This window comes from Desmodus rotundus, chromosome 5 (assembly GCF_022682495.2).
Source record: "Desmodus rotundus isolate HL8 chromosome 5, HLdesRot8A.1, whole genome shotgun sequence".
Taxonomy (NCBI): domain Eukaryota; kingdom Metazoa; phylum Chordata; class Mammalia; order Chiroptera; family Phyllostomidae; genus Desmodus; species Desmodus rotundus.
The window spans coordinates 44,706,709-44,724,549 of NC_071391.1; the positions used below are offsets into that span (position 1 = coordinate 44,706,709).

Below are 17,841 nucleotides of genomic sequence, written 5' to 3' on the forward strand. Positions count from 1 at the left end.
TTTCCTCCTGTTATCTTTCTGTTTTTTAGTTTTGAATTTTACATTTAAGTCTATGATCCATTCTGACCCATTTTTTTTTTTTTAAGTAAAAGAAAATTCTGAGTTGGACTTTAATGCTAAGTCAAAATTGATTTGGGTCAGTGTGAGCTTAGGCCACTGGCTTTAAAACCACCAAAGGATAAGATTATGCATGGGCAACATAAAGTGTCTGTAAGACCTCTGGTCACCAAGAAGGCAGTTGATGTAGGGGAGGGCAAAACCAAGAAACTACTAAAATCAAGGTTTATAGTATGAAAGAATTGTTTCATTTCATGGATCAGTATCTTTAGTTTCCCAAATAACCTTAACAAAAATGGTTTATAAGAGTAACCAAATTGACTGTGTCTCTGAGTTTGAATGCTGTGGAATGGCAGGCCATGTTTGGGTTGATATAGGACCCACAGCTCACTATCAAATAATCACAGGTGTTGATATGTGACCCAGATACACAGGTGCTTATTCCTGAGGGAGCAGCCAACTTGGCGTCCTGGAAAAATGCCACTATATAGTGTGTTTACCCTTGAGAGAAGGGACTGCTCAACTCTTCCTGTAAATGGCAAATGGAACATTCCAGATAAAACAGCTGATATGCTTTATATACAAGCCATGTGGGACTGACTTTATGACTGGGATATTTACCCACTGAATGTTACCCAGGTTATGGTAAATGCTGTGATTAAGGGGACCCCAGGTGCACGGGTACCCCATGTAACTTAACTGCTACAAAATCGAACAATTCTAGAAGCCTTATCAGATTTGCTCTCTCAGCTCCCCTGTGTGTGTCTTACTGATCCCAGGAACATTATTTTTAAAAATGGTGAGAAACACAGGGAACACTCAAAAACTTAAAACCAGCAGAGTGACCACAGAGTCTTTAGGTGGCTGTTGGAAAATGAGATGAATAAAGCAGACATTGATGGAGCTGAAGCAAAGGTATTAATGTAGCACTACCACAGAGTGGGTGGGCCAAAGGGACCCCTGTTAGTCCTCCAACACTAAAGGCCACAAACAAGTCTGCTATACTTACCCCAGAATTTAAAAAGCCAGAAGATCAAGATTATAATGATAAATTTGACCAGGAAGCCTCTGGGGTGACAGGCAGATTAATCAAAGACTGATTTAGAGTCCAGGGTCTTCTGACTCAGCCCCCACCTGGGGACCCAAGGCCATATGCACATGTATGAATAAAATGGCTGGGGGTAGGGGAGAAACATTTCTGGGATTCCTTGGCCCGGGAGCACAATACACTGAGATTCCAAAACCGTTGGTGAAATCTTAATGGGTTTAAGTTTAGATTGGGAGGATCTGAAGATGCAATGGCTGGAGGGATTAACATGGAAGTTTGGATAAAACATGGGATTTTTGAACAGGCTTGATGTGATGCAGCCCCACCAGAATGTGTTACTGGGATGGATATTGTCTAACTAGGGGTTGCTTCCCCTACCCAAGACTGTAAACAGAAGGCATGCAAGGCTGCCTTTTGGCCAGTTTTAATCGTACAAGCTAAACGGGAGCCATTAGAACTGCCTGAGCCTACACAGGCGGTTAACTTTAAACAATACAGGATACCTGGGGGACAAAAAGAAATTGCCACTTGAACGACATGCTGGACGTTGGAATGCTGGTACCAGTGAATTCTTTGCTCAGTAATCTTATTCAGCTCATGAAAAAGGCTGATGGCTCATGGAGACTAATCAGCTAGACCACCAAGGCTAGAATAAAGTTGCATGACCCACAGACTGCAGTTCCAGACGTGGTTTCGGTCACACAAAACATGCAACAGGGTAAAGGAGGCCGAGTTATCTTACCAATGCTCTCTTCTCTATTTTAACCTCAGAGAAGTGGCCAGTGCAGTCTGTCTTCACATGGAAAGGATCACAGTTAATTCTGGTGTGCTGCCATAGGGTTACCGGAACCCGTCAGTTTCCTGTCGTTATTTGCTCAGAAGGGATTTAGACTTGACGCAGGTCTCAAGTGTAAAAATATGCTATACGGAGGGGGACTGCCCCCGAAATCTGTAATTATCTTCTGGAGGGCGGACCCCTTATACTATAGGCTTTTCCCACTAGGTGAGTGTTTTGTAATCAGTTGTAATCAGTTGTAATCAGTTCCAGCTGGCGTCGTAGTGAGAGGCTGCATTCAGGGGGGGTTTCAACAACAGTGATGGGCTGAATCTAGACATATTCCTCTTGCAACTAGAAAGACACAAAATGCCAACCATTCTGTCTGAAAACAAGAGCGACAGAGACTGCAGCTAGCTGGTGTCCTGTACGTGCCTTGTTGCTGCGGGAAAAGCACTCTCCGCATGTTGGTGTTGGTACTAGAGTCTTTATCTTCAAGTCATTTTTATATGCTTCTCATTATTTAGGTCTCTGTCAAAAGTCACCTCTTCAAAAGGTGTGTCTTTGATCAACTTAAGGCAGTCACTCCAATCATTCATTAAAATGGCATTCTATTTAATTTCTCTGTGGCATTATTATTTAAAATGTTAATGATATGAATCACCTCATTACTGGATAACATTCTTAAGAAAAGGGATGGTATTCATTGTTTATTTTTTCCCGGGCTGTTTTTCACAGCATTTAACATAGACTCAGGTATATAGTAGGGATTTAATAAGTAGACTCAGGTACATAGTAGGCATTTAGTAAGTATTTAATGAACATCAAATTGTTTTAATCACACACATGCACACATAGATATATGTGTGCACATCTATTTTGTTTGTAATATGTAATATCATGCTTCTTATAGGTGCAAAATTTTATGAGTATGTATATATGTATATATACATATATTAATGAAAGTATATACATATGTGTGTATGTATAGAACTACATGCATTTGAATGTATGTATACATGCATGAGAATATTTTATACACAGAGAGAGAGCACCATGCCTGTTAAGTTTGACAGTGTCACAGGAATCTAGTTTTCTATTTTATTTCTCTGTTACTTTCTGAGCTAAGTTGCCTACATGACTACATCATTCATTTTAACAGAACTGCTTTTAACAACTAATTTTAACTCAACTAGTGGGGTCAGAGCCACTTGTGTATATAAACTGTTTCTTTAAAAATCTCCTTTAGTCCTACTCACATCAAATTTCATTACTAACTGAAGTCATGTGACAGAAAAAATGTTTCCTTTCTCATGTGTCACTTGCCCTTCTCAAGAGAAGAGACATTTGTTGCAGAATTTGAGCCCCTGGGACTGCTCCCAAGTGGGGCTGTAAAACCTACATGAACCTTCTGTGCAGGGAATAATTCAAATCTCTGAGTTCCTGGCTTAGATTCAACACAACTCAATTAACCTGGGGGCACCAAAAACTCCTCTATGTTTACTCAAGCCAAAGGACTGTGGCACACTGGTGCGAGGAAGAGCTTATTAGAGATAAGGAACAAATATTAAAGTTACTGTGGATTCTTGAGACTCAGCTGTTTGCAAACAGACAGAGAATATGCCACAGAGGCTGGCAATGTGGTCCCTCCGAACATACATTAGAGACTTCTAGGACTGCCTCATGTTGACGGGTAAATCAGTGCAGCCCTCCCTGCCACATGGAACACGCCACCTGTAAGGTTAGACCAGGATGTTCTCAAGGTTTTCATTAACCATCCTTTAGAATTTTTAGTGCACCAGTCAACTGGTACCACTTTGGAAAAGGAAGTGTAGGCAGGTATGTTCTCTGGGGTTAATACTAATTCATTTAGAAATAAAATACTTAGCACTTGATATCAACTGAGATGTTAGAGTACAAAGAGTTTAGAATTATTTTATGGATGTGTTATAAACCATGTTATTCCATAAACCACATTTATAAAACAATATATATGAACGTATGTCCTATTGCTTCCAATTGCCCTATGAAAATCATTCCTGATAAGAAATGTGAAAAATGTTGACATTAGTTTTCTCCTTATTTTGATCACATATTGTACAGGAACAAAGGTGAAGATTTGGAGTGAACCAGGGTATGTTACTTTCTTCTGGCACATGCTGACTGTGTGACATTGGAGGAGTATTTAGCTCGTATAAAGTGTAAGTTTCTTCTTTTATAAATTAAGAATAATAATGGTGACCTCATAATATTTTCTACAAATTAGCATCTGGACACTTGCTAATGACTCAACGTTTTTGTGGTACATATTATGACACAGAAACTAGCAACTGTCACTAATTTCAAATATTGATGATTATTTGATGGACTCGGAGCTCACCAGTCTTTATACTTTCCCAAAGTATATAATGCATGTAAATTCCTAGGTATGGTAAGAAGCTCCTGTACCCTAGTTAGCACCTCAATATATATTTGGTAGAAAGAAATATTTAGTTGTTACTCTTTTGAGGATACATAATTCAGAATATATCTATATAAGCAGATATATAGATATAGCTATATTCTACATATAATCTACAATTCTCTGAGACACTCATCCAGAATGTACACTTGTATGTGTGTGTATCCCAAAAGGAGTAACCATTAAAGCATATATATATATATATATATATATATATATATATGAGTTACTATGAAAACATGGACATCTTTCCAAGTCACATTTCTCCAGGGATACTGGAAAATCCAGGGAGCATACATTTTGAGTATGTCAGTGGCTTTGCAGCTGTCTTAGAGCTACTTAAGTGATTAGATACTGTTTCTTTTATGACCAAAAATTCAGCAGGAAGGCACATTTCAAAAAGTTTTGTGATTAAAAGTAGTGTAGATGTGGAAAGCTTATTATTCCTCCACATGTTGCTTTCACCAAAAAGTATATCGTTGTGTTGGCTGTTATTTTTGTTTTCATTTGACAATCTTAGGGAAAAGAAGTTAGTTCCCCTAACTAAATAGTCAGGTATTGCATGTTTTAAAAATTATTTTGGTGGGGGAGGGAGGTGGGTTCAGCTGGGGCGGGGTGGAGGGATGGGGAGAAAAGGCATACAACTGTAATTGAATAACAATAAAAATTTTAAAAAAAGATTAAAAAAAAGAAAAAAATTATTTTGGCGCACTGTTTGAAAATCATTTATTTAGAATATATCTCATGAAAAAGGTCTCAAGCTCATAATTATTTTGGAGGGTGATAGTAGAGGGATTTTTTCCCCATTCCCTTATTAAGATGTGAGGAACCTGTGTGATTTTTCAGGACTTTCACTTAGGCTGGCTTTCACAGACAGAGAGAACACTCAGAATCAGGCTGAATACTCAGAAAGTTCTGAGCCTAAAGCAAAGCAGTTAGTAGTTAGAGAAGATATTCTCTTCTCCAACTTGTTCTTAGTGAGATTAATATCTGGCAATGAAGGATGAAATACTTCTAATTTTGGAGAAGATTACCAAGGGCAATTAAAATTTGAATAGACTTGCTTGGTTGTATTTTTATACTAATTCTATATTGTATATTTGTCAGAGTATATGAACCTTTGACCACTGCAGGGACAGAGGAGGGAGAGAGAGCAAGTGTACGTCTTCATGTAGACAGAATCCATGCTTGACTGTAACGCCACTGCCTTCACCAATCCCAGTACCTTCATCCTGGTGGGCATACCTGGCCTAGAAGACATGCATATCTGGATATCTATTCCTTTCTGCTCAATGTATGTAGTTGCCCTCATGGGAAACATACTCACCCTTTATATCATCAGAACTGAGACTGCTCTTCATGAACCCATGTTTTATTTTCTTTCCATGTTGGCCACCACAGACCTCATCTTGTCAACCTCCACTCTTCCCAAGATGTTGGGCGTATTCTGGTTCAATTATCATGAAATCAACTTCCATGCCTGCCTCGCTCAGATGTTTTTCATCCATGCTTTTTCCGGGGTGGAGTCAGGGCTTCTTGTGGCTATGGCCCTTGATCGATATGTGGCAATCTGCCATCCTCTGAGACACTCATCCATTCTAACAAATTCTGTGGTGGCTCAGATTGGCGTAGTAGCACTCGTGCGTGGGTTAGTGCTAATGACACCACACCCCTTTCTGGTAAGGAGGTGGCCATATTGCCGGACCAATATTGTCCCACATACCTACTGTGAGCATATGGCTGTGGTGAAATTGGCTTGTGCTGACATTTCCATCAATAGTCTTTATAGTTTGGCAGTCATTATCTTAATTGTTGGGACTGATGTGGCATGCATCTCTTTGTCCTATGTACAGATCCTCCGTACTGTATTCAATCTCCCTTCTAAAGATGCCAGGTTGAAGACTCTCAGCACTTGTGGGTCTCATATTTGTGTCATCCTCACTTTCTACATCCCTGCTCTTTTCTCCTTCCTCACCCACCGTTTTAGTAAGCATATACCACGCCACACCCACATCCTGCTGGCCAACATGTACTTGTTGGTGCCCCCTATGTTAAACCCTATTATCTATGGAGTAAGGACCAAACAGATTCGAGAATATGTTCTACAATTACTCGTGACTAAAATCAACTGAGAATTCTGGGCCCCACTTTTCTAGTAATCCCCCTACTCCAATAACTCTTTGATGTAAATTTCTTGGATTCTAGGATCAGTAAGTCTAGGGATTAGAATCTCAGTTCTTCACTTATTACCTTTGTAAGTTAAAGTTACATACAATTTAACCTATCTGAACATCTATAAAAGAGATTATAAATTAATAATCACAAAGTTCTAGTGTATTTATGTACTTAATAAAGATAAGATTATTACAATATCATTCTTTCCCTGAATATATATTTGTTCAGTGTCTTCAAAGCATGCTTATTAGCTTATCTTATAAGAGTAATCAAATAAGAACATTCTTCTTACTGTGGTTGTTTATTTTTTTTTAACTGAAGGAATTTAAAAGAAGATAATCCAGATAATAATCAAGGTTTGGTTAATTTATATTCTTTGACCATAAGGAAAAGCTGATGAGAGGTGGGCAAAGAGAAACATTTGTGGTAAGCCATATCATTCCCACCTCGTAGCTGATGAGATGGGTGCACTTTAAAAACTGCCTCATGAATGAATAGCAATTGTAACGTGAGTTATTCACATTGCTGGTGTAAACATTAGGTATCTTTCAAACTTGTGGAAATTTCAACAAATCAGAACTGTTGTTCATGGAATATGTAAAATAAAATGATGGCATTGATTTTTGCATTTATTTATTCACTTAATAAATATTAATAAGCTTCCATTAAGTACCAGGGACCTAGCTGGTCATAAAAGATGTGATAATAAAGTAAAGAAGCAAGACTACTTCTGTTGGTGGAGGTTGTAAGTGATAAAAATAAAGGATGGTCAATAAAGTAAGTAATACACACTTACATAGCCTTTTACAGTAGTGTTTAATGCTATAAACATTAGTCTAATTCATTTTTCAGTTGCATCCTAAACCTTTTGATTGTTCATTTTCTCCTTATTCTAATTGGATACTGAAAACGGAATCTTGAATTCTTAAAATATATATGTGGATTTGGCTGTATTTTCTTTCAATTCCATCAGTTTCCTTCATGTAATTTGGAGCTCTACAGTTATATGCATGGAACATTTAGTATAGTTATGTCTTCTTAAAGAATTGATTCTTTCATCATTAGGTAACATCCATCTTTATCTTTGACAATGTTCCTTATCCTGAGTTCTACAATGACTTATATTAATATCACTTCAGTTTCTTTTAAATACTATTTGCATGACTAATATTTTAACTTATCTATGAATTCATATAAAGATTTTATTTATTTATTTTTAGAGGAAGGCATGGAAAGAGAAAGAGAGGGAGAGAAACATCAATGTGTGGTTGCCTCTTGAGCACCCCCTCCTGGGGACCTGGCCAGCAACCCAGGCATGTACCTGATTGGGAATTGAACCGACAACCCGTTGGTTCACAGTCCAGTGCTCAATCCACTGAGCCACAACAGTCAGGGCTAATGTTATATTTAAAGTGGGCTTTTGTACACAACTTTTTTTGCTCTTTTATCTGATCACACTATCTCCATCATAAATCAACGTGTTTAGACCATTTTCCTTTTATGTTATTAGTAATATAGAAGGAAGGGAGGGAAAAATAGAGATTTCAAACCTAATCTTGAGATCCAATCCTTTCTTGCTCCTTCCCTTTTTCCTTCCAACAATGTCCCTTCCTCCCTCCTTCCCTCCCTCCCTCTCTTCCTTTCTTTAACTGCCTGTGTAACCTGCTATATCCCTGCTGTGTGCTTGCCCTCTAATCAATGGAAGGAAAGAACATAAGGGATGGGGGTTTTTTTGAGAACCTACACAATATAAGTCACTTCTTTAAATTTTGACTCGTTTCAAGTTGCCTGATTTTCTAACTTGATAGGTAATTGTCTTTGCATTTTCTCCAAGTTTTATTTTTAGTGTGTGGGAGAGATTAGTTGTAGTAGACTCAATGCATTTTAGCCACAATGGACTACCCTAGAAATACAAAGTTTTAAGCATAAATACAGGTTAGAGATAAGTGCTAAGGGAGAAAAAAGGAAGGGGAATGAGGCAGCTGCTGTGTATGTGGTAGAAGGTATATTTAGCAGAATAATGAGGGTTGCAGATGACATGTGAGTGGACGTTTGAAGACAACAGAGTGTTTAACAAGGCAGTCTCTGCTGAAAGAGTATTGTATGGCGAGGAAAGAAGAAGGCAAAATCACTGAGGTTTTTACTGTTCTTAAAATCTGAACGAAATGACCTATTTCACTTAACACAATGCTCTCCAGAAATGAGGAAGCCAGTATAGTTTGAGAATAATATGCAAAGGAAAAAATAGTAGGACAAAAAGCTCAAGGATATTTCATGCACCCAACATAGAGAATACCCAGGTAACACTAATACCTTTGGCTTATCATATGAGTAAGAATGGCAGTCATCAGGGATTTTTTAAATACATATTCACATACAACAAAGTAAACACATTTAGATTGCACAGTTTAATATGTTTTGCTATATGTATTCAATTGTGAAATAATTGTCATAATAAGCATAATAAACATATCTTTTATCTTCTCAAATTTCCTCATGTGCCTATGAAATACATACCTATTTTCCTTCCCTGAAACCCATCCCACCTCTCCCTAGCAATGACTGCTTGCTTGTTAGCTTAATTTTTTTACAACTTTACATAGATGTAATCAGAACGTATGCTTTTTTTCTTCTGGCATATGCTTCTTTCATTAAGCATAATTACTCAAGATCCATCCATGTATCAATTTATTCCTTTAAAGCTGATATTATTTTTGTATTATAATTATAATTGTATTATATTGTGTGGATATGCCTAGATTTGTCTATAGTCATTGCTGATGTACATTTGAGTTGGTTTCTGTTTTCAGATATCACGAATAAAGCAGCTATGAGTTTTTTTACACAAGACTTGGTGTGAACATAGGCCTACATTTATCATAAGTAAAATCTAGAAGTAATTTTAGCAATATTACAGGATACAAGGTTAATATACAAGAGCCAATCTTTTTCTTATACGGCAACAATGAAGACGTGGAATTTGAAATTAAAGACATAATACAGTTAATATTACCAACTAAAAAATAACTATTTGGGTAGAAATTTTAAAACATATGTACAGTATCAATATGAGAAAAAACATAAAACTCTGAGGAAAATAATAATAAGCAAATGGAGAAATATTATATGTTCATAGGCAAGAAGACAACATTGTATTGATAATATTGTGATTTTTCCAAACTGATGTATAAATTTAATACAATTCCAATAAAAACACCAGCAAATTATTTGTGAATATTACAAACTGATTTTCAATTTATGTGGGGAAAAAAATAGCAAACACAATATTAAAGGAAAAGAATAAAGTTGGAGAACTGACATTGGACTTCAAAGCTTGCTATAGCCATACAGTGATTGAGAGAGTATGGTATTGGCAAAAGAACCAACAAGTAGATCAATGAAAGAAAAGCCCTGAAATAGACCCATGTAACATAGTCAATAATCTTTGACAAAGCAACAAAAGCAAAACAATGAAGCAAATTCTTTTCAACAAATAATTCTGGAGCAATTGGACATCCACAAGCAAAAACCCTAAAGAACTGCATGCCTTTGAAATCTTACTTCCACCCTGGCTGGTGTGACTCAGTGGACTGAATGCTGGCCTGTGAACCAAAGGGTCACTAGTGCGGTTCCCAGTCAGGGCATGAGCCTGGGTTGAGGACCAGGTCCCCAGTAGGGGGCATGTGAGAGGCAACCACACACTGATGTTTCTCTCCCTGTCTTTTGCCCTCCCTTCTCCTCTCTCTAAAAATAAACAAAATCTAAAAAAAAAGAGAGAGAGAGAGAGAGAAATCTTACTTCCTAACAAACCTTACGTTAAGTTTTACTACTGGCATGGAAAACATCATTGTCCCCCACACATTCAATACTCTCATTACATCTTTTGCTTAGCCCTACAATCTGGTCACATTCAATGAGAAAAAGCAGTTTAATTGATTGAAAGTCAAATTATCTAAAAGATCCACTGAGACTGAGTTTAGAAGATACTAGTAAAGGCTGAAGTAGTGCCTGAGTGTTCTTTACATAGTCCCAATTTTGCACACCCCGAGAGATGTACAAACTAAAGATGAGTCTGAAAGAATCTATCAGTTCCAAATACATTTGGGTCACACATTCTTTACAAATATTCTTTCAATTCGGTCCTGAATTTGCTTAGTCCTGACCCCATAAATGCCTGGGTTTAAACAACGAGGAACAACTACATATAGATGGGCCGGAGCAAGTGAATGTAGCAAGGAACATTCCTACCAAATCTATGAGTCATAAAGGAGAAAAACACTGGTGCGTAAAAACCTGAGATGATGCAGACACGTGAACCACATGTACTAAGTGCTTTCATTTAGGCATCCCTGGAAAGAAGACAGAGAACAGCTTGTACATCTGAACATAGGAGAGGACAATAAAGATTAAGTAAAAGACGAGGGCAGCCATGGTAAAGAAGCCAGAGATGATGTTGACTTCCTTCATTTATCAATACATTTAAAACAGCTTCAATACTATAAGTGGAACCTAAGCAGCAAAACAGTCAAATGAGCAAAATAGAATCAGAGACTTGGAAATAAAGAACAAACTGACAGTGACTAGAGGGGAGGGGGATAATGTGGGAAGGGACAAGCCAAGGGACGTGAATGGGGGACTCATGCACACAACGATGGGGTGGGTATGGACGGTGAGAGCGGGCGCAGGGAGAGCAGTGGGGGAAAAATGGGACAACTGTAGGTGAACAACAATAAAAAAGGGGAAAAGATTTTGTTTGGATAGCAGATTTTAAAAAGTAAAATGCAAATTCCAGAAGATTGGTGTGGAACTATTATTTAGCAAATGGAGCAGGAAGAAAATGGCAATAAGTTTTATGAAGTAGGTAAACTTGGATTGCAGAGGAGTTTACCAAGGAGTAGACATATCTCCAGAAAATGAACACCAAGAAGCATGTTGAGTGTGATAGAAAAAGTGAACTTTGGAGAGATGTTTGGTGTGAAGAAATCAGCAAAATGGTAAATATCATTTGCTAGCCACTAGAAATAGCAAATAAAACCATAGTGTCAGAGACAGACAAGAAAAAATCTAAGAGATAATTGTGAAATAAAACCAGCTGGCCTGGAAGACTGAGAATGGCTTGTGATAAAGGGACCTCGAAGATAGGGTTAAGGCATAGTTGATGCGAGAATTTAGGATTCAGGATACATGGAAGAGGAACGTTTAATTAGATTAAAAGATTGTGAGCAGAGATGACAAGAGGTTACGGAGATAACTTCCCTCATACTACAAATGGAAGAAGAGAAGAATAAATTTTGAAAATAATTATTTGCAAATTAAATATTTCTGTTCTAAAGACTAAGAGGTAATGCCATATATATACATGAATGTAATTTGTGATGGACTTAGAGAAAATTAGCATTTTTGCAATTTCCCTTAAATCAGAACTTCAAGACAATAACAATGGTTTTTAAAAATATTGACAAATTAGTTGTGCATTTATATCTTGTGTATATACATTTAATGTACATATATGTAATCTTTATATTATATTTGACATTTATAGCACTTTAGTTATATCATTTCAGCTTCATGGTATTTTGTATGAGGGAGATATTAAAAGAAAAAACACATACATCTCTAATAAAAACATTGTTGTCAAAGGTAACAATAAAAAATAAAACATAGTAACACAAATAATTATGCTGATAATACTAATGACTAATAATCATTTTGCAACTGCTGTTAACAACACGCACGACACTATACTGTAATACTCTAGAAGCCATTATATAATTAAGCCATCATGCTGTATCTTTGGAAAAATACTATGCCTATATTGTTAAATTAAAAAATTCAGGATCTTTGAAACTTATATATTAAAGACAGAACTAGCACTAACCTTAAGCTTTCTTTTTTTAATATATTTATTGATTATGCTATTACAATTGTCCCATTTCCCCCTCTTCACTCCACTCCATCCTGCCCACCCCATCCCTCCCACATTCCCCCCCTATAGTTCATGTCCATAGCTCACACATGTAAGTTCTTTGGCTTCTACATTTCCTATACTATTCTTACCCTCCCCCTGTCTATTTTCTACCTACCATTTATGCTACTTATTCTCTGTACCTTTCCCTTCTCTCTCCCCATCCCACTCCCCTGTTGATAACCTTCCATGTGATCTCCATTTCTGTGGTTCTGTTCCTATTCTAGTTGTTTGCTTAGTTTGCTATTGTTTTTATTTTAAGTGTGGTTGTTAATAACTGTGAGTTTGCTGTCATTTTTACTGTTCATATTTTTTATCTTCTTTTTCTGTAACTGATCAAATCTTATGAAGAAAAAGAACAAAGGCAACAACTACAAAGTGAGCCTAAAATAAGTTAGAAAGCAGAACAGATGAAAGTAAGAAACCTCTAGGCTGTAAGTGGTTCCTTTATTTATGTTTACACCGTAGTTTGGTTAGGAAAACATACATGTATTTGCATCAGACTCTATACAAAGATTTATAATGGATCTTTTTGTAGCTTATCACCTTCTTTCCATATACAAAATCAATACTTAATCTATGACACAATTTTGGATATTTACAATATTTATGATGAAATCATAAAGGATATCATAAGACAGTTCTTATAACAAAAGAAGATTGATAGACTTCTGACGATAGAGAACAAAAGGAAAGGGAAACAATAATGAAGGATGAAAAGGTGAAGGAAACAATTACAGAGAGGCTTGGAGATAAAAAGGAAGTGGGAATCATCAAAAAAAATCCATAAGAATAATATAAGGTAGCTAATGCACACAGAAAATATGGCACATTCTATAAATCCTACTTTATATCTACTGAAAACAATGATAAAAATCACATATAAAAATTCGTAAGTCATTGTTTGCCATACACATTGGATAACAAAGCTTAAATTTTCACTCTCTGATTCATTGGTATGCTTAAAGAAGGGAGCCAAAATAAATAAACATTTATGTCAAGCACCTTTAAATTTATTTAATTTAATATAACAAGTTATTGTTCTGTTTAAAATTTCCATCTCATACATATTAGGTGTTATTCCTTTTTAATTACTTTTTTTAAATAATATTTTCTTCAGACGGTCATAGATCTGCTTAGTTCGGACTCCATATATGACAGGGTTCAGCATTGGTGGCACTATAACGTACAGATTCGCCAGAAGTATGTGGATATAGCGGGGGACATTTCGACCAAAGCGATGTGTCATGAAGGAAAAGAGGGCTGGTGTATAGAAGGCGAGAATTACACAAACATGTGAACCACATGTGCTGAGAGACCTGAGTCTGGCTTCACGGGAAGGGAGACGGAAAACAGCACGGAGTATCTGAACATAAGAAACAGCAATGGCTATAATATCAAAAACTAGGACTGAAATAGCACACAAGCCATAGATGATATTGACCTTGATGTTGGCACAAGACAGACGAGCAAGACCCATGTGTTCACAGTAGGTATGAGGAATGACTTGATTCCCACAGAAGGGCAATCGCAAAATGAGAAATACAAACGGAATAACAGAAATAAATGACCTCACTAATACACCAAGACCAATCACAGAGACAACCTTGTTGGTGAGGATGGTGCTATATCGGAGTGGGTTGCAGATGGCCACATAACGGTCATAAGCCATTGCCAAGAGGACTGCCGACTCCATACAAGTGAAGTTGTGGATGAAAAACATCTGGGTGAGGCAGGCATCAAAGATTATCTCCCTAAGACCAAACCAGAAGATTCCAAGCATCTTAGGAATGGTCGCTGTGGAGAGCCCCAAGTCAATGGTAGCCAACATGGCCAGGAAGTAGAACATAGGCTGGTGGAGGCTGTTCTCAGTCTGGATCACAAACATGATAGTGAGGTTCCCTATGAGTGCAATCAGGTACACAGCAAAAAAGGGGAAACCAATCCAGATGTGGAGTGGTTCCAGTCCTGGAATGCCCAGCAGCAAGAAGGAGGAGGGGTGGAACTGGGTGTCATTGGGAGAGGGCATGCTGCTAGGTAACGTGTAAGTCCATGTTCCTTACAAATGTATGTTTGCCAATCTGTAGGACACCAGGTAAATCAGCAATGTTTTAATCCTAAAGAAAAATAACAACACACAATTGTGAATATTCTCTTTCTTAGTTAATTTGCACAATTAAAAATATAATATATAAGAGCAATGTGTACAAGTAAATTATCAACGAAAAGGGTTTAAAAGAAGTTATGAGGTAGATTGTAATAAAAAATTCTACATAATATATTCATCTTTCTTGGAACCTTTTTTATCTTTTAGAAAAATGGTCTCATTTGCAATGGTCACATCATTAGTACTATGCTAAGATTTTGCCTTAATACCTACTTCATTAATTACCTCCTCTCATCATCACCAACATAGTTTTCTTTCAATTTTGACATTCAAAGGGCTCCATAAATACTTGTTGTTATTGTTTCCACTTAGTTGGATAGTAACACTCAGGTGTTAACACACAAGATGGCTAGAAAATGTTGATGAAAACACAGATTCATTAAGATGTGTTCTCAAATACTAAAAATAAATCTGAAAACTGTGCCCTGGCCAGTGTGACTCAGTTGGTTGGAGCATCATGCCATAAACCAAAAATCTGTGGGTTCAGTTTCCAGTCAGGGCACATGCTTGGGTTGCAGGTTCAGTCCCAGGTTGGGGCACATACGAGAGGCAGCCAACTGATGTTTCTCTCTCACATCAATGTTTCTCTCCCTTTCTTTCTCCCTCCCTCCCCCTCTTTCTAAAAATCAGTAAGCATGTCCTCAGGTGAGGATAAAATAAAAAATCTAAAAGATTAAAATCAACCCACTCATTAATATTTACTCTATTATTTCTAAATAAGAAGTAAATGTAATAAAAACAGTATTATCAACTACTACTTATTGAGGTGCTGCCTACTACTTTCAATGCTGTCAAAACCTAGGAAAATATCATCTCTAATCATGATAAACACAGACAGGAAAACATACTGAACTCTATTTTTATATATGGATCTGAACCTCAAATAGTTTAAATGACTTGCCAAATGCTTGAAAGGCTTATAGTTAAAGAGCTATAAAAAGAAAGTAGAAAGTGGAGGCGATATAAGTAAACTGAAATGAAAAGAGAATGGAATAAGAAATCAGAAACAGATAATGCATGCCTCACTTATGTCATATGTACACATCCGCCCTCCTTCACGCATATTCATACCAACACAATCTCTTCTAAGCTCCCATCCATCTGAATAAGAGATGTCAGCATCTCCATTATGAGTCTGAGGGCATTGTGATTTTAAGTGTTTCCAATACATGGTAAATATTTTGAAGAAGAGACTAGACAGAAAGCTTATTCTAAGCAAACTAAATCAATCGCTTTCAATGTTACCCACACTGCTTTTTAAATAATTTCATGTACCTTACTTATGGAATTTGTTAGAGGCATATTTTCAAAGCATTTGACCCTTCATTATGTGTAAATGTTTTGTAGTAAAATGTGTCTTTTCACCATTTTGTATCACTGGAGGATTCCAGAGGAGAAATGCTAATTATAATCACAGTTTCAGTAAGACAATCATGGTTTTATGAAGACATTTATACATGGGAAGCAAAACCAAGAAAAGTGTGCTGTCCATGATAAACAAGCAATAAAAGGAAACTACAAAGTAGATGAGGAAATAGGAAACTCCTAGTAGTAAATGTAAACATTGGAAAGGAAAAGGATCTAAGGACAGTATATATTTGTGAGACACACTTTGCGAAATGTCCAAAAGAATAGTCTTTCTAGTATAATGTTCCCACCTCATAAAGGAACAGTGAATACTCCAAAAAGGTGTGGCAGGGACAACATAAGGAAAGACGGCTGGATTCAATTACGGAGGCATACATTTCTGTGACTCATCAGTGTAAGTTCCAATGTCAAGTTCTTTTAGTAAATAAAGATTTTGTATTCCTAAATAACACCTCTGAAGATCACGAACGTAGGGAAGAGTCTCTGAAAGTTAGAAAAACAATGTTTTCCTTTTTTCTTCATACCTAGATGCAATAGATTCTCGATAAATAGGAAAATTACACTACCTAATAGGTGCAGAGCTCATCATTAAAGGAGAGAATAAGCTACTTTCCATTTCTGTGAGGTTTTTTTAGTTGTTGTTATTTTTCTTAGAGGGAAAATGGTATTATATTCTGTGGTCAAAAATAAAATTATGAGGGAATTATATCTGTCAACTGAGTTATATTTTGCAATGGGGCCTTGGTAGTTTATTAAGTACAGAGACAGTGATATGAATAACCATGGAAATAATTAGAAGACATATACAGAAAAATGAATTTCTATAGTTTGTTGTCTTCTATCATTATTATTCAGTGAACTGGCTAGATCAAAAAATCTGAATATCATCCTCCTCTCCTCCCCAAAATTGAAGAAATACAACTGATTCTACTTCTCTAGTATCTTTAAAATCAGTACATTTGTTTCATTCTAATAGAGCTATTTCAAACCCTCACCATTCCTTGGGTTTATTACAGCACAATACTTGGCAGTGCTTAAAAGCATGAGTTCTGCCATCAGACTTGAAACCAACTTCCAGACGTATTCACTCTGTAATCAGAGGAAAGTAAATAACAAGCATTTTTATTTATAAAATGCAGATAAGAAAGTTCTTATTTTTAAACAGGTAATTCATTAAAACATTTAGAACCTATTCCAAAAGTACCATGTTATCCGTCATTCTTTAGAAATCAGGAAATTGATTTTTCTAAAGTACAAAAGAAGAGGATTCAGGTAAAATCCAGATGTGTTTACTAGTATAATGTGGCCCTTCCTAAATGTGATCCTGTTCTTTTCCTAAGTGTCAGCCTTCATCTTCTTTCCCTCAACTTTATCCCGTGTCTCTTCTCTTCCTTTCTTATGCTTCTTCTTTCCCTTCATCCATCACTGTAAAGTAAGGGGTACACTGTGAGCTGAGATATGGGGAAGACTCACCAGACCAAGCATCAGAAACCCCACCTCTGACTTGTCTCAACCTGCCCAGTTTTTATGCAGGACCTGCTCCTTGCCTGGGAGGACCTTCCAGTAGAAAATCCCCTAGAGCCAGTTTTGTAAAGGACACAAGGTCTCTGATGATGCCATTGTCTCACCTGCCTCTGATTCAATAGGAGGGAGACATAAGGAGCTCTGGCTTCTGAGGAAATGAAGGCAGAAGAGTGAGGTTTATGGTAGCAAGATGACAGAGTAGGAGGTAGTGTTTCTCCTCCCATGGAAACACCAAGTTAACAGCCATTAATGTACAAACGTACCTTTGTGAGAGTTCCAGCATCCAGGTGACAGGTTACAG

General features: G+C 36.9%; 2 protein-coding genes across 3 annotated transcripts; one reads left to right on the top strand and one right to left on the bottom strand.

Annotated features, from left to right (window-relative positions):
• Positions 1 to 3,369: 3,369 nt before the first annotated feature.
• On the top strand, positions 3,370 to 6,638 carry LOC112316006 (olfactory receptor 52E4). Its single transcript, XM_024572684.3, has 3 exons — positions 3,370 to 3,719; positions 3,984 to 4,081; positions 5,449 to 6,638. Exon 3 carries the CDS (start codon positions 5,526 to 5,528, stop codon positions 6,471 to 6,473), a length of 948 nt encoding a protein of 315 aa, XP_024428452.2. The 5' UTR covers positions 3,370 to 3,719; positions 3,984 to 4,081; positions 5,449 to 5,525; the 3' UTR covers positions 6,474 to 6,638.
• Positions 6,639 to 12,931: 6,293 nt separating this feature from the next.
• Positions 12,932 to 17,509, bottom strand: LOC112297867 (olfactory receptor 52E2). Of its 2 annotated transcripts, none has more exons than XM_053924639.1 (2): positions 17,490 to 17,509; positions 12,932 to 14,598 (listed from the first exon to the last, which is right to left on the bottom strand). In XM_053924639.1, the coding sequence occupies exon 2, from the start codon at positions 14,508 to 14,510 to the stop codon at positions 13,569 to 13,571; it is 942 nt and encodes a 313-aa protein (XP_053780614.1). In that variant the 5' UTR covers positions 14,511 to 14,598; positions 17,490 to 17,509; the 3' UTR covers positions 12,932 to 13,568. The 2 variants fall into 2 exon arrangements, with proteins under 2 accessions (XP_053780614.1, XP_053780613.1); XM_053924638.1 differs by lacking the exon at positions 17,490 to 17,509 and adding an exon at positions 16,307 to 16,428.
• Positions 17,510 to 17,841: the final 332 nt, after the last annotated feature.